This window comes from Pagrus major, chromosome 3, assembly GCF_040436345.1.
Source record: "Pagrus major chromosome 3, Pma_NU_1.0".
NCBI lineage: Eukaryota > Metazoa > Chordata > Actinopteri > Spariformes > Sparidae > Pagrus > Pagrus major.
The window spans coordinates 10,507,345-10,528,329 of record NC_133217.1 but is presented as its reverse complement, the minus strand read 5'-3'; the positions used below and the strand labels follow the sequence as shown (position 1 = coordinate 10,528,329).

Here is a 20,985-nt window from a genome sequence, read left to right as displayed (position 1 = left end):
ACATTTTACACGTACACAGAAACACACCAACAAATGCATGTAGAGCAGAATTAGGCAGATACCCACTGATAATTAACATTCAAAAGAGAACGCTCAACTTTTTTAACCACCTGAAATCCAGCCCCCAAGACACCCTCCACTCCAAAGCCCTCCAAACTCAAGAGCTGAGCCCAGAAAAGAGTCCCCTATGTCAGTTGGTACTGAGGCTAACTGCCCCCTCTCAGACACAGTCTGACCAGCCTCACAACAACACCCTAACCCTCCAAACACCAATCAGAGTAAAGCAAATTATAACACAATGTAAAGAAACCTCTCTGGAACATTGGAAAGAAGAAACTAAAAGCCAAAGTAGATTAGAATGTTATCTAGCCCTAAAAAGAGATTATGAATTAGCAGAATATCTCTCTACTGTCAGAGATAGAAAGCAGAGACAGATCCTCACCAAGTACAGGCTCAGTGACCACAAACTGACAATCCAAGCAGGAAGACACAAAAACTCATGGCAACCAAAAGAAAACAGAACATGTCGTCACTGCTCGACAGGTGAGGTTGAGACAGAGATGCACTTTCTCCTACAATGGAAAACATTCAACGAAACCAGGAACATTTGTTTTAAAAAGTTTGATTCGGTATTCTCAGACTTCAAAGAACTAAACGACATATCAAAATTAAAAATAGAGAGTTTGAGAGAGAGAGAGAGAGAGACATGCAAAAACACAAAAAATATAAATCTACACAAACGCCTATAAATCTGTTGATTGTAATGTTATCAAGTCAACTGTATGACTTTATTTCTATGTCTCTTAATAGCATGCATATTTTGCACAATGAAGGGAGATTATTATTCTACATATTTTGATCTTCACTTTCATAACAATTAGTCAGTGAAATAACTTCTGTACAAACACATGAAAGTGCACATTTGTATCTTTATTGTGGAGGTCTGATGCATGTCAACAGAGCAACAAGTGAACATCAACCAAGTTGAATCAGACATTCAAATATCTGAGTTGCTAAGGACACATTATGCGAGATGCACAAACAGAGGGATAAGATGCTGAACATGAGAAATCATTCCATTTCAGATCTTTGTCATAGTTGTTGTGAACACAGTGTTCACTTCCTCCATGTGCATTGTTTGGCTCTCCTGCATTCCAAAAGACAAATTCCACTGCACAACCATCAGACCACATCCATCCTCCTTCCTTCTGGGTGTCACTGAGTCCAATCCAGGTAAACCCCTCAGTGTGGTCGAAGTTCTTGATCAGGGAATTAACAAAATTATGTTCCTCCAGACTGTGGATAGACACCAGGTTGGCTCCCTCTGACACACAGTAGAGCTCTGCATCAGCCCAGGTCAAATGTGCTGCAACGTACTTGTAGCAGCGGCCATTGAAGCTGTACCAGAACATGGGACAGCCGCCACGCTGCAGCTTCACTTGATGATTGTCATCTGAAGAAGACACAGCACCCAGAGACAGACCAAACAAGAAGAGGAACAAGAACATGCTGGTGTCAGTCTCTGTCGCAGGTGCAGGACGAGGGGTTGATGTGATGGTTGAAGAGTCTCTGTGGAGTCGGAGCGATCTGCACTGTCAGATGATAGTGAGAATCTTGCAGAGACAGAAGAGAGCTCACTTTCTTTTATAGGTCTCAGAGAGGGTGTTTACACTGTTGGTATCATATCATTGGTCAAATGTGTGCGAAAATCACTTTTAACAGCACACAGAAGATGTATTGGAACAAAAACATCATCTGATGATCATAAAGGAGTGTTTGGATAAAAAATTAACCAGGACTGTAAAATGAAAACATGGAAATAAAACACAAGCAATGACTGTTCACTCTCTATCAACAGTTGTTAAACTGTGTCACTAATGATACAGTCATATTTACTTCTCATATCTATTCCACAGAAATGCCAGGAGCCAATCTAACGTGCCCTTCGACCTTTGGGCTATTTAGATAACAAGAAACAAGATTTATCAGAGGCTGCAATGAATCCATAAAGCTTTTGTCATTTAATTTCAGTGTCACACTGAGGTTTTCACTGCCACAACCTTCAATAACTGTTGAAACAAGAATCTTTTGGTGGAAATCTAAAATCATTTTAATCTTAAAAGACTTGTAAGGCCACTCTATGTGATCAACGGTCTTCTCAGCATCAGGTGGAAAGATGAGAACTTGGGCTTGATGAATGTTTGTATGCTTATTGCAACCTGAGCATCACACATCCTGAAATCACATATTTTAATGGCAGAAAGCATTTCTGTGAGGAGTTTTACTGTGGTGAAGAAACAAACACTGATTCCTAAACAAACCAAGAGCCAACAGCTCTACAGCACATCTATGCTGCAGGACCCAATGTGACATATGTCACTCACAAATGTTTAGGTCCACATTATTCACACTACAATGCAAAACTATTATTATCTATTGGAACAAAAACAGTGTCATTAGAAACTTGCATGAGGAGTGTTTGGATAAAAATTAACCAGGACTCTAAAAAGTAAACAAGGAAGTTAAAAACAAGCAATACATGTTTATTATTCATCAAACGTTGTGGAGTCTGGCATGTTCAGGAGAGGTTTACTGCTTGTTTTTCAGTATAATTATTGTTTTATGTGTCACAACAACAATCCCTCTATTGCTATGATACATGCATATCTACTTCTCATATCTACTCCACAGAAGGAACCTTTCAGTCCAATGTGCCCTTCATCCTTTGGACCACCTCACTAAGATCACTGGGTGAGTCATTTATCAGAAGCTGCCATAGATCCATGAAGATGTTGTCACTTCCTTTTATTTTTTCATACAAAAAACATAAATTACTCTTGATATCACTGCGCCACAATCGTTACTGTTGGTTTTTTATGGATTCAATTGTACACATTTCCTTGTGAAGGAAACAAGGAAGCAGCTTCGATTTATGTGAGTCCAAGGTTCCTTCTTCAGGTGTCCTGGGTCTTAAAGCTGCAATATGTCAGAAGAGAAAATGTGTTTCTTCACAGCAGCCAGAACCAGACCAAACAAGAGGAGGAACAACAGCATGATGGTGTCAGAGTCTCTGTTAAAGAAATAAAGACCACGAGCTCAGCCGGAGATGTCACATAAAACCTATAATTTATTCATTTCAGTCATATTTTGACATAGTAAAACGCAGCTTTAGAAAAGACATGTGGCTTCAGCTGTCAGGAGGTTGAGGGGTCACGAGGGGAGACGTATTGCTTTGTGGTTGACTATCTTTTTTTTTGTTTCATTTACAACTGATAAATAATAACATACCAAACATGGGTATATATTTACACATCAACAATATTACAATAGTACAAAGCCTTCAACGTGTCCTCTCTTGCATTGTGAACTTTGTGTCTTTTATTTTAACATGCAAACAGGTTTTAAACAACAATGCTTTAAAAAAACGTAACTTTACACGGTCATGACGACAGCCAATAAAACACTAAGTACACCTTCCTGTTGGTTTCCTGTCCCTCACAGCAGAGGAAAGAGACCAGACGCGTCACACTGACTTGCTCTTCTGCTGCCCTCAAGTGGCCACAAAACATAACAACAAGTACTTTTACATTCCAGCATCGAAGCTTCAAACCAAAAACATGTTTCTTTCTCAAGAATGCTCTTCCACATTGTTGAACCTCTGAACATGGCACATGAACTTCTGTCAGCTCAAAAATACATAAATAAACAATATATTACAATAAATAACTAGTATAGCACAATTATTCTGCTCTTTGAACACAATGAGCAGAGGTGTGTTTGTGCATGTGTGCATCATGTACAGGTTAATAGTAAAAATGACTACCACAAGGCCTTTCTATGACACTGAATATGAACAGACCATGGCTCTGATTTATCAGCTCAAAGAATCACTGGTTTCACTAAAAGCATCTTTAAAGCAACAATGTGTAACTTTAACGGTGTTTCTCTTACAAATCAAACACTGAACTTGAAAACCAATAAAACACATGTTGCTCAATTCAGCACACTCAGTTTTGCTGCTACAGTCTGGTATGACTAGTAGCGCCTGATGGCTAATGATAGCTAATTTTAGCACACTTAAAGAAAACAATGTTCGCAAACTTTAGGTAAATATAGCTGTATAACAGTTTGCAGTGACTTTATGACTCTTTTCCACCTCTGTTACTGTAACAGTAGCTTAGCTTCATATCAAAGTGCTAACTTAGTGTTTAGCTATTAGCTAGCTAGGTATTATCATCAAACAACAGACTTTATTCTTGAGTTGCAAATGAGAAAGTACCTTTTTTACGCATTTTATTGGTAACATGATGTTTCTTATATATTTTTTAATGTGCTGGTGAGGAATAAAGAAATGACCCATGTTATTGTCATAAAAATTAAGTTTAATGAAATCACTTCTGTACAAACACTTAAATCACGCACATTTCAATCTTCATCATGCAGGCTTTGTGCATTACTACAGAGCAACAGGTGGAAAGTCACTGATTATCTGGGAGTCCAATCCAGGTAAATCCCTGAGCAGATTTAAAGTTCTTGATAATTTGATGAAATCCTGCTCATCCAGACTGTGGATAGACTCCAGGTTGGCTCCCTTTGCATCAGCACAGGTCAAAGGTGTGGCCCTTCTTTGAGGTTGGTCTTAACGAGAGCATTGACTGTTGTCATGCCGACCGCCATCTTCTGTAGGTAACACACTGACTACAGATAAGAATAACATACAACCCCGTTTCATAGAACACAAACTATCTCTTTAATTAATTTAATATTATTAATAAGTCCCATGACTTATTAATTATTATCCCCTTTAATCAACCACTGGAGTTGGAGCATTCATGAAAATGCACACACACATACATTGTACATAGTTGTCTTTGTAGTAGAGGTCTAATGCACATCAACAGAGAAACAGGTGAACAGTGACCAGGTTGAATCAGAAATATGGAACCACATCAGTTAAGAAGGACAGGCTGTGCGAGATGCACAAATAGAGGGAAAAGTTAAAGAACACTGATGGTCGTTCCATTGATTGCCATGGTTGTTGTGAACACAGTGTTCATTTCCTCCAACATTATTTGGCTCTCCTTTCCACCAAAAGACAAAGTCCACTGCACAACCATCAGACCACATCCATCTGCCTTCTTTGTGGATGTCACTGAGTCCGATCCAGGTGGGTCTCTCAGCGTGGTCAAAGTTCTTGATCAGGGCTTTGATGAAATTGTCTTCCTCCAGACTGTGGATAGACACCAGGTTGGCTCCCTCTGACAAACAGTAGAGCTCTGCATCAGCCCAGGTCAAAGGTGTAGCGACGTACTTGTAGCAGCGGCTGTTGAAGCTGTACCAGAACATGGGACAGCCGCCACGCTGCAGCTTCACTTGATGATTGTCATCTGAAGAAGACACAGCACCCAGAGCCAGACCAAACAAGAAGAGGAACAGGAACATGCTGGTGTCAGAGTCTCCGTCGCAGGTGCAGGACGAGTGGTTGATGTGATGGTTGGAGAGTCTCTGAAGTCTTTGGAGTTGGAGCGATCTGCACTGTCAGATGATAGTGAGAATCTTGCAGAAACAGAAGAGAGCCCACTTTCTTTTATAGGTCTCAGAGAGGGTGTTTACACTGTTGGTGTCATATCATTGGTCAAATGTGTACGACAATCTCTTTTAACAGCACACAGAAGATGTATTGGAACAAAAACATCATTGTCTGATGATCATAAAGGAGTGTTTGGATAAAAAATTAACCAGGACTGTAAAATGAAAACATGGAAATAAAACACAAGCAATGACTGTTCACTCTCCATCAACAGTTTTAGGCCACAATGAATCCATAAAGCTGTTGTCATTTACTTTCAGTGTCACACTGAGGTTTTCACTGCCAAAACCTTCAATAACTGTTGAAACAAGAATCTTTTGGTGGAAATCTAAAATCATTTTATTCTTAAAAGACTTATTATTATTATTATTATTATTATTATTATTATTATCATCCAGCAATCCCTATTACTCATGAATCACACAATATGTAACTTCTTCTCTCTATCAAATCAAAACAAAACATGTTTGCTGAGAGCTGTGTGGAGCTTGTTATTGTTATTCAGCACCTTTTCCATGGTGCTAAATAAGTAAGGCCACTCTATGTGATCAACGGTCTTCTCAGCATCAGGTGGAAAGATGAGAACTTGGGCTTGATGAATGTTTGTATGCTTATTGCAACCTGAGCATCACACATCCTAAAATCACATATTTTAATGTCAGAAAGCATTTCTGTGAGGAGTTTTACTGTGGTGAAGAAACAAACACTGATTCCTAAACAAACCAAGAGCCAACAGCTCTACAGCACATCTATGCTGCAGGACCCAATGTGACATATGTCACTCACAAATGTTTAGGTCCACATTATTCACACTACAATGCAAAACTATTATTATCTATTGGAACAAAAACAGTCTCATTAGAAACTTGCATGAGGAGTGTTTGGATAAAAATTAACCAGGACTCTAAAAAGTAACCAAGGAAGTTAAAAACAAGCAATAAATGTTTATTATTCATCAAACATTGTGGAGTCTGGCACGTTCAAGAGAGGTTTACTGCTTGTTTTTCAGTATAATTATTGTTTTATGTGTCACAACAACAATCCCTCTATTGCTATGATACATGCATATCTACTTCTCATATCTACTCCACAGAAGGAACCTTTCAGTCCAATGTGCCCTTCATCCTTTGGACCACCTCACTAAGATCACTGGGTGAGTCATTTATCAGAAGCTGCCATAGATCCATGAAGATGTTGTCACTTCCTTTTATTTTTTCATACAAAAAACATTAATTACTCTTGATATCACTGCGCCACAATCGTTACTGTTGGTTTTTTATGGATTCAATTGTACACATTTCCTGGTGAAGGAAACAAGGAAGCAGCTTCGATTAATGTGAGTCCAAGGTTCCTTCTTCAGGTGTCCTGGGTCTTAAAGCTGCAATATGTTAGAAGAGAAAATGTGTTTCTTCACAGCACCCAGAACCAGACCAAACAAAAGGAGGAACAAGAGCATGTTGGAGTCTCTGTTAAAGAAATAAAGACCACGAGCTCAGCCGGAGATGTCACATAAAACCTATAATTTATTCATTTCAGTCATATTTTGACATAGTAAAACGCAGCTTTAGAAAAGACATGTGGCTTCAGCTGTCAGGAGGTTGAGGGGTCACGAGGGGAGACGTATTGCTTTGTGGTTGACTATCTTTTTTTTTGTTTCATTTACAACTGATAAATAATAACATACCAAACATGGGTATATATTTACACATCAACAATATTACAATAGTACAAAGCCTTCAACGTGTCCTCTCTTGCATTGTGAACTTTGTGTCTTTTACTTTAACATGCAAACAGGCTTTAAACAACAATGCTTTAAAAAAACGTAACTTTACACGGTCATGACGACAGCCAATAAAACACTAAGTACACCTTCCTGTTGGTTTCCTGTCCCTCACAGCAGAGGAAAGAGACCAGACGCGTCACACTGACTTGCTCTTCTGCTGCCCTCAAGTGGCCACAAAACGTAACAACAAGTACTTTTACATTCCAGCATCGCAGCTTCAAACCAAAAACATGTTTCTTTCTCAAGAATGCTCTTCCACATTGTTGAACCTCTGAACATGGCACATGAACTTCTGTCAGCTCAAAAATACATAAATAAACAATATATTACAATGAATAACTAGTATAGCACAATTATTCTGCTCTTTGAACACAATGAGCAGAGGTGTGTTTGTGCATGTGTGCATCATGTACAGGTTAATAGTAAAAATGACTACCACAAGGCCTTTCTATGACACTGAATATGAACAGACCATGGCTCTGATTTATCAGCTCAAAGAATCACTGGTTTCACTAAAAGCATCTTTAAAGCAAGAATGTGTAACTTTAACGGTGTTTCTCTTACAGATCAAACGCTGGACTTGAAAACCAGTAAAACACATGTTGCTCAATTCAGCACACTCAGTTTTGCTGCTACAATCTGGTATGACTAGCAGCGCCTGATGGCTAATGATAGCTAATTTTAGCAAACTTAAAGAAAACGATGTTCGGAAACTTTAGGTAAATATAGCTAGACAATTTGCTGACGTTTACACAAGCTCAAAAGCAGTTTGAGCTTGTGTAAAAGACATTATTATCATCAAACAACAGATTTTGATCTTGAGTTGCAAATGAAAAAAGTACCTTTTTTACCCATTTTATTGGTAACATGATGTTTCTCATATATTTTTTAATGTGCTGGTGAGGAATAAAGAAATGACCCATGTTGTTGTCATAAAAATTAAGTTTAATGAAATCACTTCTGTACAAACACTTAAATCACGCACATTTCAATCTTCATCATGCAGGCTTCATGCATTACTACAGAGCAACAGGTGGAAAGTCACTGATTATCTGGGAGTCCAATCCAGGTAAATCCCTGAGTGGATTTAAAGTTCTTGATAATTTGATGAAATCCTGCTCATCCAGACTGTGGATAGACTCCAGGTTGGCTCCCTTTGCATCAGCACAGGTCAAAGGCGTGGCCCTTCTTTGATGTTGGTCTTAATGAGAGCATTGACTGTTGTGTGTGCCAACCGCATCTTCTGTAGGTAACACACTGACTATAGATAAGAACAACATACAACCCCGTTTCATAGAACAAAAACTATCCCTTTAATTAATTTAACATTATTAATAAGTCCCATGACTTATTAATTATTATCCCCTTTAATCAACCACTGGAGTTGGAGCATTCATGAAAATGCACACACACATTCATTGTACATAGTTGTCTTTGTAGTAGAGGTCTAATGCACATCAACAGAGAAACAGGTGAACAGTGACCAGGTTGAATCAGAAATATGGAACCACATCAGTTAAGAAGGACAGGCTATGCGAGATGCACAAACAGAGGGAAAAGTTCGAGAACACCCAAGGTCATTCCATTTCTGATCTTTGCCATGGTTGCTGTGAACACAGTGTTCATTTCCTCCATGATTGTCTGGCTGTCCTGCATCCCAAAAGACAAAATCCACTGCACAACCATCAGACCACATCCATCCTCCTTCCTTCTGGGTGTCACTGAGTCCAATCCAGGTAAACCCTTCAGTGTGGTCAAAGTTCTTGATCAGGGCTTTGATGAAATTCTGTTCCTCCAGACTGTGGATGGACACCAGGTTGGCTCCCTCTGACACACAGTAGAGCTCTGCATCAGCCCAGGTCAAATGTGCTGCGGCATACTTGTAGCAGCGGCCGTTGAAGCCGTACCAGAACATGGGACAGCCGCCACGCTGCAGCTTCACTTGATGATCATCTGAAGAAGACACAGCACCCAGAGCCAGACCAAACAAGAAGAGGAACCAGAACATGCTGGTGTCAGTCTCTGTCGCAGGTGCAGGACGAGGGGTTGATGTGATGTTTGGAGAGTCTCTGAAGTCTTTGGAGTTGGAGCGATCTGCACTGTCAGATGATAGTGAGAATCTTGCAGAGACAGAAGAGAGCCCACTTTCTTTTATAGGTCTCAGAGAGGGTGTTTACGCTGATGGTGTCGTATCATTGGTCAAATGTGTACGACGATCACTTTTAACAGCACACAGAAGATGTATTGGAACAAAAACATCCTGGTCTGATGATCATAAAGGAGTGTTTGGATAAAACATTAACCAGGACTCTAAAATGAAAACATGGAAATTAAACAGAAGCTGTTCATGTGTACTGGTTATCAGCAGTTGTTAAACCGTGGCATGTTTCTGTGCTGTCCCTAAATGACTTGGTTATGTCTATTCCACAGAAATGCCAGGAACTTTGCAATCCCATGTCCTCTATTTAAATAACAGGGACGGGACTCATAAAAGGCTGCCATTGATCCATAAAGCTATTGTCACTTCCTCTTGATTGAGCATTGAGCTTTTCAGTGGAAACTCCAATAAAAGTTTTACTGTTGTAGGTTTTTTTTAATGGACTGAGTTAAGTCACGTACATTTTCATCAGAAGAAAAGATTTCTGTCTTTCAGAGGGCTTGAAGATTTGAAAAGCTAGAATGAAATATAGGTAACGACCAGAGTACATTTCTTATTTTGCCCAGTGAACATATACATTTTGAAAACATTGTATGTCTGCATTTGCCAGTAGGTTTGTTTTGTTTGTCATATGAACTCTGACAAATCTGTTTCAGTCTATTTTGTTGTCTTGTTGGGATGTATATTGGTAACATCTGCACTGGATAAAGTAGTCAGGGTAATATTCATTTTTATTACATTTATTCTACCTATCGTTGCAATGTGTAGATAAATGCATCTAATAATATTGCTTTTGATGCCTTTAGGTAGATATACAAATATCAAATATCCAAAACACAAGAACTACACTGTTAACAAACCCCAAGTTTTCACAGTAAATTCTGACAATAAACTACTGTAATTATGCTTTTACAATGCATGATGGGAAATTATTTGGAATATTACAGTAAGCTGCTGTGACTTTGAATTTAAGAGATTTTCTGAAGTGATTATAAAAAAAGTAGAAATGATGCATTACTGTCATCAGGGTATGGCACCGAACAGTAATTGAGCAATGACATTTTGTAAGGCTAACAACGTGCTAACAGGCAAACAACAGGCTAACAGGCCTACAAGTGGTCCAAATAAGGTATGCATGCTAACATGCTAACAAACAATATGGTTGGGTTAGCATACAAACACAGTACATTTGCTGTAAATGTGTATATTCAAAATCCAAAATGCAAACAACAACAGGTGGAAAGTCACTGATTATCTCGGAGTCTAATCCAGGTAAACTATCCCTTTAATTAATTTAACATTATTAATCAGTCCCACGACTTATTAATTATTATCCCCTTTAATCAACCACTGCAGTTGGAGCATTCATGAAAATGCACACACACATACATTGTACATAGTTGTCTTTGTAGTAGAGGTCTAATGCACATCAACAGAGAAACAGGTGAACAGTGACCAGGTTGAATCAGAAATATGGAACCACATCAGTTAAGAAGGACAGGCTATGCGAGACGCACAAATAGAGGGAAGAGTTAAAGAACACTGATAGTCGTTCCATTTCCGAGATGTGCCAAAGTTGCTGTGAACACAGTGTTCATTTCCTTTATAGTTGTCTGGCAGTCCTGCATCCCAAAAGACAAAGTCCACTGCACAACCATCAGACCACATCCACATCAGACCACATCCCGTGACATATGTCACTCACAAATGTTTAGGTCCACATTATTCACACTACAATGCAAAACTATTATTATCTATTGGAACAAAAACAGTCTCATTCGAAACTTGCATGAGGAGTGTTTGGATAAAAATTAACCAGGACTCTAAAAAGTAACCAAGGAAGTTAAAAACAAGCAATAAATGTTCACTATTCATCAAACGTTGTGGATTCTGGCACGTTCAAGAGAGGTTTACTGCTTGTTTTTCTGTATAATTATTGTTTTATGTGTCACAACAACAATCCCTCTATTGCTATGATACAGGCATATCTACTTCTCATATCTACTCCACAGAAGGAACCTTTCAGTCCAATGGGCCCTTCATCCTTTGGACCACCTCACTAAGGTCACTGGGTGAGTCATTTATCAGAAGCTGCCATAGATCCATGAAGATGTTGTCACTTCCTTTTATTTTTTCATACAAAAAACATAAATTACTCTTGATATCACTGCGTCACAATCGTTCCTGTTGGTTTTTTATGGATTCAATTGTACACATTTCCTTGTGAAGGAAACAAGGAAGCAGCTTCGATTAATGTGAGTCCAAGGTTCCTTCTTCAGGTGTCCTGGCTCTTAAAGCTGCAATATGTCAGAAGAGAAAATGTGTTTCTTCACAGCAGCCAGAACCAGACCAAACAAGAGGAGGAACAACAGCATGATGGTGTCAGAGTCTCTGTTAAAGAAATAAAGACCACGAGCTCAGCCGGAGATGTCACATAAAACCTATAATTTATTCATTTCAGTCATATTTTGACATAGTAAAACGCAGCTTTAGAAAAGACATGTGGCTTCAGCTGTCAGGAGGTTGAGGGGTCACGAGGGGAGACGTATTGCTTTGTGGTTGACTATCTTTTTTTTTGTTTCATTTACAACTGATAAATAATAACATACCAAACATGGGTATATATTTACACATCAACAATATTACAATAGTACAAAGCCTTCAACGTGTCCTCTCTTGCATTGTGAACTTTGTGTCTTTTATTTTAACATGCAAACAGGTTTTAAACAACAATGCTTTAAAAAAACGTAACTTTACACGGTCATGACGACAGCCAATAAAACACTAAGTACACCTTCCTGTTGGTTTCCTGTCCCTCACAGCAGAGGAAAGAGACCAGACGTGTCACACTGACTTGCTCTTCTGCTGCCCTCAAGTGGCCACAAAACGTAACAACAAGTACTTTTACATTCCAGCATCGCAGCTTCAAACCAAAAACATGTTTCTTTCTCAAGAATGCTCTTCCACATTGTTGAACCTCTGAACATGGCACATGAACTTCTGTCAGCTCAAAAATACATAAATAAACAATATATTACAATAAATAACTAGTATAGCACAATTATTCTGCTCTTTGAACACAATGAGCAGAGGTGTGTTTGTGCATGTGTGCATCATGTACAGGTTAATAGTAAAAATGACTACCACAAGGCCTTTCTATGACACTGAATATGAACAGACCATGGCTCTGATTTATCAGCTCAAAGAATCACTGGTTTCACTGAAAGCATCTTTAAAGCAAGAATGTGTAACTTTAACGGTGTTTCTCTTACAAATCAAACACTGAACTTGAAAACCAATAAAACACATGTTGCTAATTTTAGCAAACTTAAGGTAAATATAGCTGTATAACAGTTTGCAGTGACTTTATGACTCTTTCACCTGTATAACTGTTATAACAGCTTAGCTTTTTCTTGCTAAATGCTAATTTTGTGTTCAGCTTAATGCTAAAGACTAGCATTTAGCTAGTGCTAAGCTAAATGCTAAGACAATTTGCAGACTTTGTGACTCTTTTCCACCTCTGTTACTGTAACAGTAGCTTAGCTTTATATCAAAATGCTAACTTAGTGTTTAGCTTAATGCTAGTGTTGGCAAATTTTAGGTAAATATAGCTACACAATTTTTCTGACGTTTTGACTCTTCTCCACTAGTGTTACTGTTACGGTAGCTTAGCATTTTGGCTAAATGCTAAACATTATTTTGACATTTAGCATTGTCCCATAACTCTTAGGGACCTGCAGTGGCTGTCATTAAGCAAAAGCTATATTCTTGCTTTAAATGGGAAATCCACTTTATGATCTTTATAATTGAAATTGTACTACTTAAATGGCTAAAATAAGCTTTCAATAGGAAATAATCAGTTTGGGTGTTTGAGTCCACACTACTGGCTCCACATTCAGCGTCAGAGCATCTACAGGAAGTGTTGGTGACAACAACAGTTTAGAGTTTTTAATAACAGACGATGTCCAAGCTGCTCACAACACAAGTATTATGTTTAAAAGTGAGTCTTCACCTTGAGATCATCTTTGATCTTTATTTTGTAATGAACCTAAGATGTTTTAAACGCGTATGATTCATTAAGATCTGCAGGAGAAAGCAGCTCTGTGCTCTGAAAGGCTTTGTGTTGAAATGATGATGAACACTTGTGGTGACAAACATTTCTACTGTATTGCACTTTACCCCCCAGTGTTTTCTAACTATCCAAACAATGCAGGACATGCATCGCTACATAACATTTAGGAATCTTGCCTTTAGATGTTTCCTCCTACTCAGCAGAAATGTACCACTGAAGTGACTGGCTGTGCATGAACAGATACAGGGCGAGGACAAAACAACACAAACACATCTCAGGTCTGCCAGATGTGAAGACTGCTCGTGGTTCAAGCGCCTATTTCTTGCCCTTAATTTGTAAATATCATCACCCACTAAGTATAATTTCTGAATGATTCCCCTCATCACATGCTGCATTTCTTTTCTGGGGACTACAGACTGATGCGGAGTGATCATTTTATTAACAAGACAGGCTTGTCTCTCAGTGATTTGAATAGCAAATAGGTGTTTTTCATAGGACGATGTCAGAAAATGAGGATTTATTTGGTTCAAAGGATCATTTTCCCAGTAGTTGGAGAGCCACAATAATGAGAACCAATGCTGGAATGATAACCAGAGAGTCTTAGCATAACAGAGGAAGCTTTTGCCCTTGTGCTTCTATTATTCTGTCCATATCCTGTGTTCATTTTTCAGGCAGTTTACCCAGGACCTCTGAATAATCTGTTCAGTCAGTAAAAATGAGTCATCAATGTCATAATGAATGAACATGATTTTGTTGAATAAAGCTATTTCTTAACAAAGGTCTGACTTGCTCTGTTAATATAACTCAAGGATAAAAAAAAAAAAAAGAAAAGAAAGAAAAATAGCTCTATGATGGGGCTGTGTTTCCATAGCGACCCAGTTTGAGTGGGATACCATCATGCACCTTGAAATCAGTCATCATAATGTCAGAAAGCATCTCTGTGAGGGCTCAGATCTGCCAATCCAGGGCTTATTCAAGGAAATCTAAAAGACACTGAATCCTAAACAAACCACGGTCTCTGTAGTACGTCTGTGCTGCAGGACTCCATGTGACATTTGGCACTGAAAAATGTATAGGTCCATATTATATACAATGTAAAATTAGCATTATCTATACACACAAAAACATCATAGAGAAGAGTGCATGAGGAGTGTTTGGCTAAAAGTCAACCAGGACTCTAAAATGGAAAGTAGAACCAATAACCGTGTGTTTGAACTCACCGGCACGTTCAGGAGAGCTTTAGTGTTTTTAAACGTCACAGTCAGTCAATACTCACAATGCTTCCTTCACATGCCTGATATAACACGCTGTGAAAAAGGTGTATATATGTTTCAATGTTGTACTGCATTAGCACTCTACCACATAATAACCAAAAGAAAGCTCCACACATTAACACCTAAATAACCATGGCGTGTATCCGGGATCATCACGAGGCAGGTGTGTGATATGCAGACGAAATCACGTGAGTCCATCCACCGAGCAGATTGTGGCCAGATAAACAAATTAACTCCTGCACAGACGGTTTGTATTTGCATTTGCAACTGAAATGATGAAGAGGCTATCAAGTCCTTGTTGACCTCTGAGGCGGGCGACGACACTTTGACAAAAAATCTAAAAAAGGAAACATTCCACCTGCTGAACAGGCTCATAAATAACCAAAAGCTCATCACAGGAACGAAAATACAAGGGCATATTCAGTCCACTAGATACTGTACAAACTAATTACAGCCTTCTCTTGTCTGTCTCAGTTTGGCAAATCTTCATGTGCAGAATCTCTTCCTATAGACAGTTCACAGAGTGTGCACGGACTCCTTTTTGTCAGAACCCATGGCACGTTTTAGTCCACTTGGCACCTCTGCTGGTACTGTGATTTTGTTGCAGTGGATGTGTGAGTGTGTGACATTTCTCTGCATGAAAGCGTCCGCTATGTCACACGTACTCCAGTGAGGTTGCGTCTATGAGGGTACGTGTGCGCGTGTGTTTAAGCGCGTGGCTCCAGTTTGTGCGACAGTTCGAAAAGCGTCTGCTGATTGTCGATAATGTGCAGGTAGTGAACGCTCGCCCTCACCTCCGCACTGTCGACCCCGATTACCTCGTTGCCTGAGAGATGGACAAAAAACATGCACATTAGTCAGCCAGAAGAGCTTTCTGTACACACGTTTGGTATAAACACAGACGGTATTATGGCCATATAAAGAGAGTCAAAGACTGTCTGGAAATGGTTGCTTGGAAACTGTGAGAGAAAACTGTGTGGGAGAGACAAGAGACTCAGGTACGGCTGCAGTACACTGACTGAGCAGCAGGTGGCGGTAGATTCCTCACAATGAGTGGATCCCAAAGCTAGTCACAGTTTGTCACAAGAGGGGAGACAACAAGCCTGGAGAGCCTCTGTAACTAACCCCATGTAACTGCAACTCAGTTCACGCAGAAGGGAAAAGACTCACCTGGCTGGTCGCTTTGGCAGTGTCGAATCATTCTCACGGTGTCTGCGATCATATGCTGTTGGTTTAAGAGAAGACATGTAGTATCACTGCCAACACCAACATAAACATTGAACATAAGAAATATCTCTGAAAAACAATGATTTTATTCTTATTCAAAATGAGGCAAAGCTGCTATCTCTGGTGAAATTTCACCCAGGAGCATTCCTGTTAATCAATCAGTCACTTGTTGATGACTCCCCCCCCCCTCACTGATCACTGCCTCATGAAGCACTTTTCTCCTCTCAGACTTTACAAATTTCCCCCTTTCCACTAAATTGATTCATTACCAACTCTCTTGAAACAGGTTTGATTATCTTCGATAGAGTTTTAATGAGGGCAATACAGAAAATTTAAGTAAGATGGCTGCCATTCAATTCTCTCTGCAGGAAAACTCCCGCTAAATAACTACACAAATGAATGCAGGGCTACAAGACCAAATTAAAAACAAACTGGAATAAGCGCGTTGTGGTTATATGCCCTTGCTGTATGTCAAATTGTCTTGTAATTATTGTCTGAATTCTTGAGTTGTGTCCAGAAATGTGTTTTGTGAAGGTCACAGTGAAGGCAGAGTCACGGTGCATTCTTGAGATATCGCGTTCACAAGAATGGGAAGGACAGACGGACAACCTGAAAACATGTATACCTGAAATCAGTATCGTCAAAATCAGTCAGACTTTAGCTGTTTGAAAAGGTGTGTTTTGAGACGGGATTTGATGGTTGAGAGGGAGTCAATACTGGGAATGTGTTGTGAAAGAAAGCCTGTCCTCACACACCAGCACCTGATTGTTTGTCTCTTCTTTTCCCTTGTAGAAACTCAAGATTTTCTTCTTTTTTTTTGCCGACATGCGGCTTTGATTTATAACTGTGAAACAAACGTACGATGGGAGCAGCTGTGGCTCAGTAGGTAGAGCTGGCTGTCCGCTAATCGCAGGGTTGGCAGTTGAATCCCCAGCTCCTCCTGTCCACATGTGGAAGTGTCCTTGGGCAAGAAACCAAACCCCAAATTGCTTCCGCTGGTTAGGCCAGCACCTTGTAAGGTGGCTTGCTGTCATAGGTGTATGGGTTGAGGTGAATGAGAGGCGACTTATAAAGCAATTTGGAAGAGTGCTATATAAATTACTGCATTTATATCCTGTCTACCGTTTATGCGATGATGTAGTAACCACATGACTTTACAGACTGACTCAACTCACCAGCTTCTCAAAGTTGACCAGGTTGTCATGGAAGGTCTTATTTCCCTCGTGGATAAAGGTGATATCTAAGAGAAGAAGAGTGTATTAGGGGTTCATTCACCAAAAACTATAAAGTGCATACGCATGTGTGTGCCTTTGTGTGTCTGAGAAGCGGTGATACCTTTCAGGAGAAGAGGCATGAAAGGGATCTTGGGAGGTTTCATCCTCTTGAAGGCTTCCCTATAGGCTTTGTGGTTCAAAGATGGATCCTGAGGAAAGATGGTGGAATGATGGAGAAAGAGAGTGGAAGGAGAGGATTGGAAAAGGAGATCCAACATTGATTATCGCATCAAAAGAGGAATATATTTCAAGCTCTGCTTCTATCTCTCAGTCTGTTGAGTGAGTCTCACCGTGATGAGCTCCAACTCTGAGAAAAGCTTCTTGAACTTCCCCGGACATTTCTGAAAGGAAGTTATTAGGTCAGAATTTCATCATAAAACACAGTTGTGTTAATACACAAGAAACAACAACACACACACTTACCTCCCAGGTTTGGTTGAGACGGCTGACAGCTGCTGTGTTGAGACCCATGATGATGGCAAATGCAGAGTTCAAATTTCTTTGTGCTTTACAACTACAAACACACAAAAAAATTTTTTTTAAATGACATTATGCATGGAAATCTTGATACATGCACTTTTATTTGTGCGTATTTCTGAGTGTGTGTGTTCTTACTGAGCAGCGATCTTGATGAACTTCTTGAGCAGCTGCACTCTCTTGTTGAGCGATACACACATGAGCACCTCGGACATGACCCACTGCTGGACCTCGTTGCAGCGTTGGAGCAGAACTGAGAGCGCTGCCGTGTGGGCTGTACCAGGAGCACGACTGAGGGTGTAGTACACCAGCTCTTGCTGCATGTGGAGGGTGGGAGCATTCATTCGCCATGGATATCGCCATATTTTTTTATGGATTATTTGATGAAGCATTTAGTCTATAGACCATATTCATACAGCAGCTTTTTCTTCTTTTTCTCGATTAATGGATAGTGAAAATCCAGAGGGACATCCGTCAAGTTAAAACATTTGATCACTTATTTGCTACTGTTTTGATCAGATAGCTACTGATCTGTCAGATTCCCTTCATTTATATGATCTACACACTGGAATACAACATTTGAGCGAATGGAAAATGGTCGCTGTGTGAATATGGTCGGTAAAACAGATTTTCAGAATCCAAGGCGACATCTTAATAAATGGATTTACCATCATAGAAAACAGAGAAAGGCAGCAAATGCTCACATTTGAGAATGGTAATCAAGGACATAACATTGTCAAGACTTAAAGATACAAACACATCCACAGCCTGTGATTCTTCATCTTTCCTTTGTTTCTTAATTTTCACAAACATTCAGCTCTTCCTGACAGACATTCAGCTGCAGGAAGACTTTCTGTACTCATGATCCAGCAAGTCTTGTAGAGCATTTGCATCTTTAATGCTTATGTTCTGCCAATCTCTGTCATGAAAATGAATTTATTATAAGCTACATGCCCACACCACATGCATATATGTGTGTGTGTGTGAGAGAGAGTATATACCTCATGGATGGATTTGAAGAGGCTCCAGTCCAGGTGTGTGAGAGCAGCTGCCACATCCCAGGTGTTAATGCCCAAGAGTCGCACTGGCCTCCTGCTTAGCTCAGCACTGTCTGTTAAAGGAGGCTGCACACACAAAAGTAAAGTTAGCACAAGGAAAAACAATGTGTACACAAAAATACAGAACATACTGTGCATACACACAGGTACTGTCTATCTACAGAAACAGGGCTATCTCTAAACAATAGTTACAACATCTCACCTTGATAATAACTACAGAACAATGAGGGGGATTCAAACAACACATCATTTAAAGGAAACAATATAGCACAGAGCCATTAGAGCAAGTTCCTCCAGCCTACATGCAGGCAGGAGTGAAAGCTGAGAGAGGAGCGGTGACTCTTACAACACAATTGTTCTGTCCGACTCTAGTTACAGGTCATCATATTAACTTCAATTCTGCATTTGTGAGACTCACAACTGACTCAGCCGACAACATACTAAATAAAACTAAATACTACATGCCTACCAGCCTACAAGTTTGACAGCAGATTTTTAAAAACTGGTCCAATGCAGGGGATCTACCACTAGAACAGTTGGTAAAATTCCCAATATTGTAAAATCATTCAAGGATTCAGTACTGAAGCTCCACTGTGGAAAAACACTTTGTCCTGATACAGCACTTTCCAGTCCTGCTGTCAGAGTTGGGCAACAACAAAGTAATTGTGGTTCACACCTTTTCTCTCTATTGAGTCAGACTTCATAACAATCACCTGGCCTGAGTCTTTCCGGCTTGCTTATAACGCATGACTCATCATAACTCTGTGTAAATACATCAGTTGGTAATTAGAATATTCATTTTCATGCCTGATTTAACCAGAAGATGATACAGAGGCTACCAACAATATCAGAGACAGTAAATACCAAAATTATCACATCTGTAAGAGGTTGTGAAAGCTGCAAACTGCATCTTTAGCCTCCATCAAAGCTTCAGTGTTAAGGACAGAGGCACACACAGAGCAGTGCGTTTACATACCAAGATCTCAGTAAGATCCCTGCGACAGGCCATGAGCTTTCCCTGTGGGGTCAGAGACTCGGAGTACACACAGTCACTGGGCTGTAACACCCTCCGCTCTGCAGAGACAAATACAGAACAGAAGAAGGAGAGAGATTATGATGATAACTGGAGCTAACAAAATAGAACAGAGATCTGCAACCAGGTGTACTTGTACTTCTGCAGTTGCCAAAGGGTGCATGGAAGCATTGTGGAGTAGTTTAGTTATTCATCTAACCTCAGAAAACAGTAATTACAATTTGATTTGAGCATATTGAGTCAGCTGTAACACTTGAACACTTGTTGTGATTCAGAATGAATTAAAAATGCTACAGCTTAGCATGAAGTCTAAATAGTTCACTCAGTAATGGATAAAAGATTCAAATAGACTAAAAGTAACAAATGGTTAGCTAAACGTATTGAACAAAGAGCTGAAAGAGTGACAGCCAGGAGTCTTAAAGAAACATTGTAAATAGTGAGGTAATCTAAAAGTAATAGAAAAACAGTTTAAATAGTTAACATTAGCTAAAACTACTGAATAGAAAGTTTAAATATCTAACATTAGTGGGATGCATGGAATAAATGGTTGCAATAGATAAATGGTTAAATTAAATAAAAGTAAACAATATAGACGGGTCAAAGATCCAGTTTCTCGTTTCTGACAGTCAAAGGTACAAAGCAAACTTGACCTGACAGACCTGAACATTGACTATTCAACTGTATTCAAATATTTTATTAATATTGACTTTTAGGTAATGATAACTGCTTTAAAACATGCAGTCTATAATCCATTCACAAGAACATATTTGGTTGCGAGGTGCTGAGGAGAAGGTTTTCAAGAGTGAATGTAATACTTACATTAATGTGTTGACTATGTAATGTGCATTTCTGTCTGTGTTTGTGTGTGTTTACCTCCAGTTTGCGACACCACAGCGAGCACCATGTCTTCCTCTGATCTGTCCATCTTCTGACCCACAATCCTCAGCAGCTCATGGGCCTCCATTGAGGGGTGCGTGTGGACGCTCAGGTAGGAATCAGCGCTCACGTACACACAACAAATAACTGGAAGATATCATAG

The 20,985-nt window shown here is 39.5% G+C and overlaps 4 protein-coding genes across 4 annotated transcripts in view; all 4 read right to left on the bottom strand.

The window, feature by feature from the left end:
• Window positions 1–909: 909 nt before the first annotated feature.
• LOC140993867 (lactose-binding lectin l-2-like) lies at window positions 910–1,508 on the bottom strand. The gene has a single exon (XM_073463421.1). The coding sequence runs from the start codon at window positions 1,506–1,508 to the stop codon at window positions 1,014–1,016; it is 495 nt and encodes a 164-aa protein (XP_073319522.1). The 3' UTR covers window positions 910–1,013.
• A 3,445-nt stretch (window positions 1,509–4,953) lies between these two features.
• On the bottom strand, window positions 4,954–5,442 carry LOC140993365 (lactose-binding lectin l-2-like). Its single transcript, XM_073462786.1, has one exon. It carries the CDS (start codon window positions 5,440–5,442, stop codon window positions 4,954–4,956), a length of 489 nt encoding a protein of 162 aa, XP_073318887.1.
• A 3,447-nt stretch (window positions 5,443–8,889) lies between these two features.
• LOC140993364 (ladderlectin-like) lies at window positions 8,890–9,381 on the bottom strand. Its single transcript, XM_073462784.1, has one exon. It carries the CDS (start codon window positions 9,379–9,381, stop codon window positions 8,890–8,892), a length of 492 nt encoding a protein of 163 aa, XP_073318885.1.
• A 2,580-nt stretch (window positions 9,382–11,961) lies between these two features.
• Window positions 11,962–20,985, bottom strand: part of rapgef5a (Rap guanine nucleotide exchange factor (GEF) 5a) — a 53,675-nt gene continuing 44,651 nt past the window's right edge. Inside the window, exons 17-26 of the mRNA XM_073463363.1 lie at window positions 20,820–20,969; window positions 19,890–19,987; window positions 18,857–18,979; window positions 17,994–18,172; window positions 17,802–17,892; window positions 17,669–17,719; window positions 17,440–17,527; window positions 17,280–17,344; window positions 16,048–16,102; window positions 11,962–15,703 (exon numbers count right to left, since the gene is read on the bottom strand). Of these exons, the coding sequence (XP_073319464.1) occupies window positions 15,585–15,703; window positions 16,048–16,102; window positions 17,280–17,344; window positions 17,440–17,527; window positions 17,669–17,719; window positions 17,802–17,892; window positions 17,994–18,172; window positions 18,857–18,979; window positions 19,890–19,987; window positions 20,820–20,969 (1,019 nt within the window). The 3' untranslated portion in view covers window positions 11,962–15,584. The remainder of the gene's footprint in view (window positions 15,704–16,047; window positions 16,103–17,279; window positions 17,345–17,439; window positions 17,528–17,668; window positions 17,720–17,801; window positions 17,893–17,993; window positions 18,173–18,856; window positions 18,980–19,889; window positions 19,988–20,819; window positions 20,970–20,985) is intronic.

Bases quoted from the DNA above. Each gene is read 5' to 3' on its own strand.
- LOC140993867 (XM_073463421.1), bottom strand. From the start codon at position 1,508: ATGTTCTTGTTCCTCTTCTTGTTTGGTCTGTCTCTGGGTGCTGTGTCT.
- LOC140993365 (XM_073462786.1), bottom strand. From the start codon at position 5,442: ATGTTCCTGTTCCTCTTCTTGTTTGGTCTGGCTCTGGGTGCTGTGTCT.
- LOC140993364 (XM_073462784.1), bottom strand. From the start codon at position 9,381: ATGTTCTGGTTCCTCTTCTTGTTTGGTCTGGCTCTGGGTGCTGTGTCT.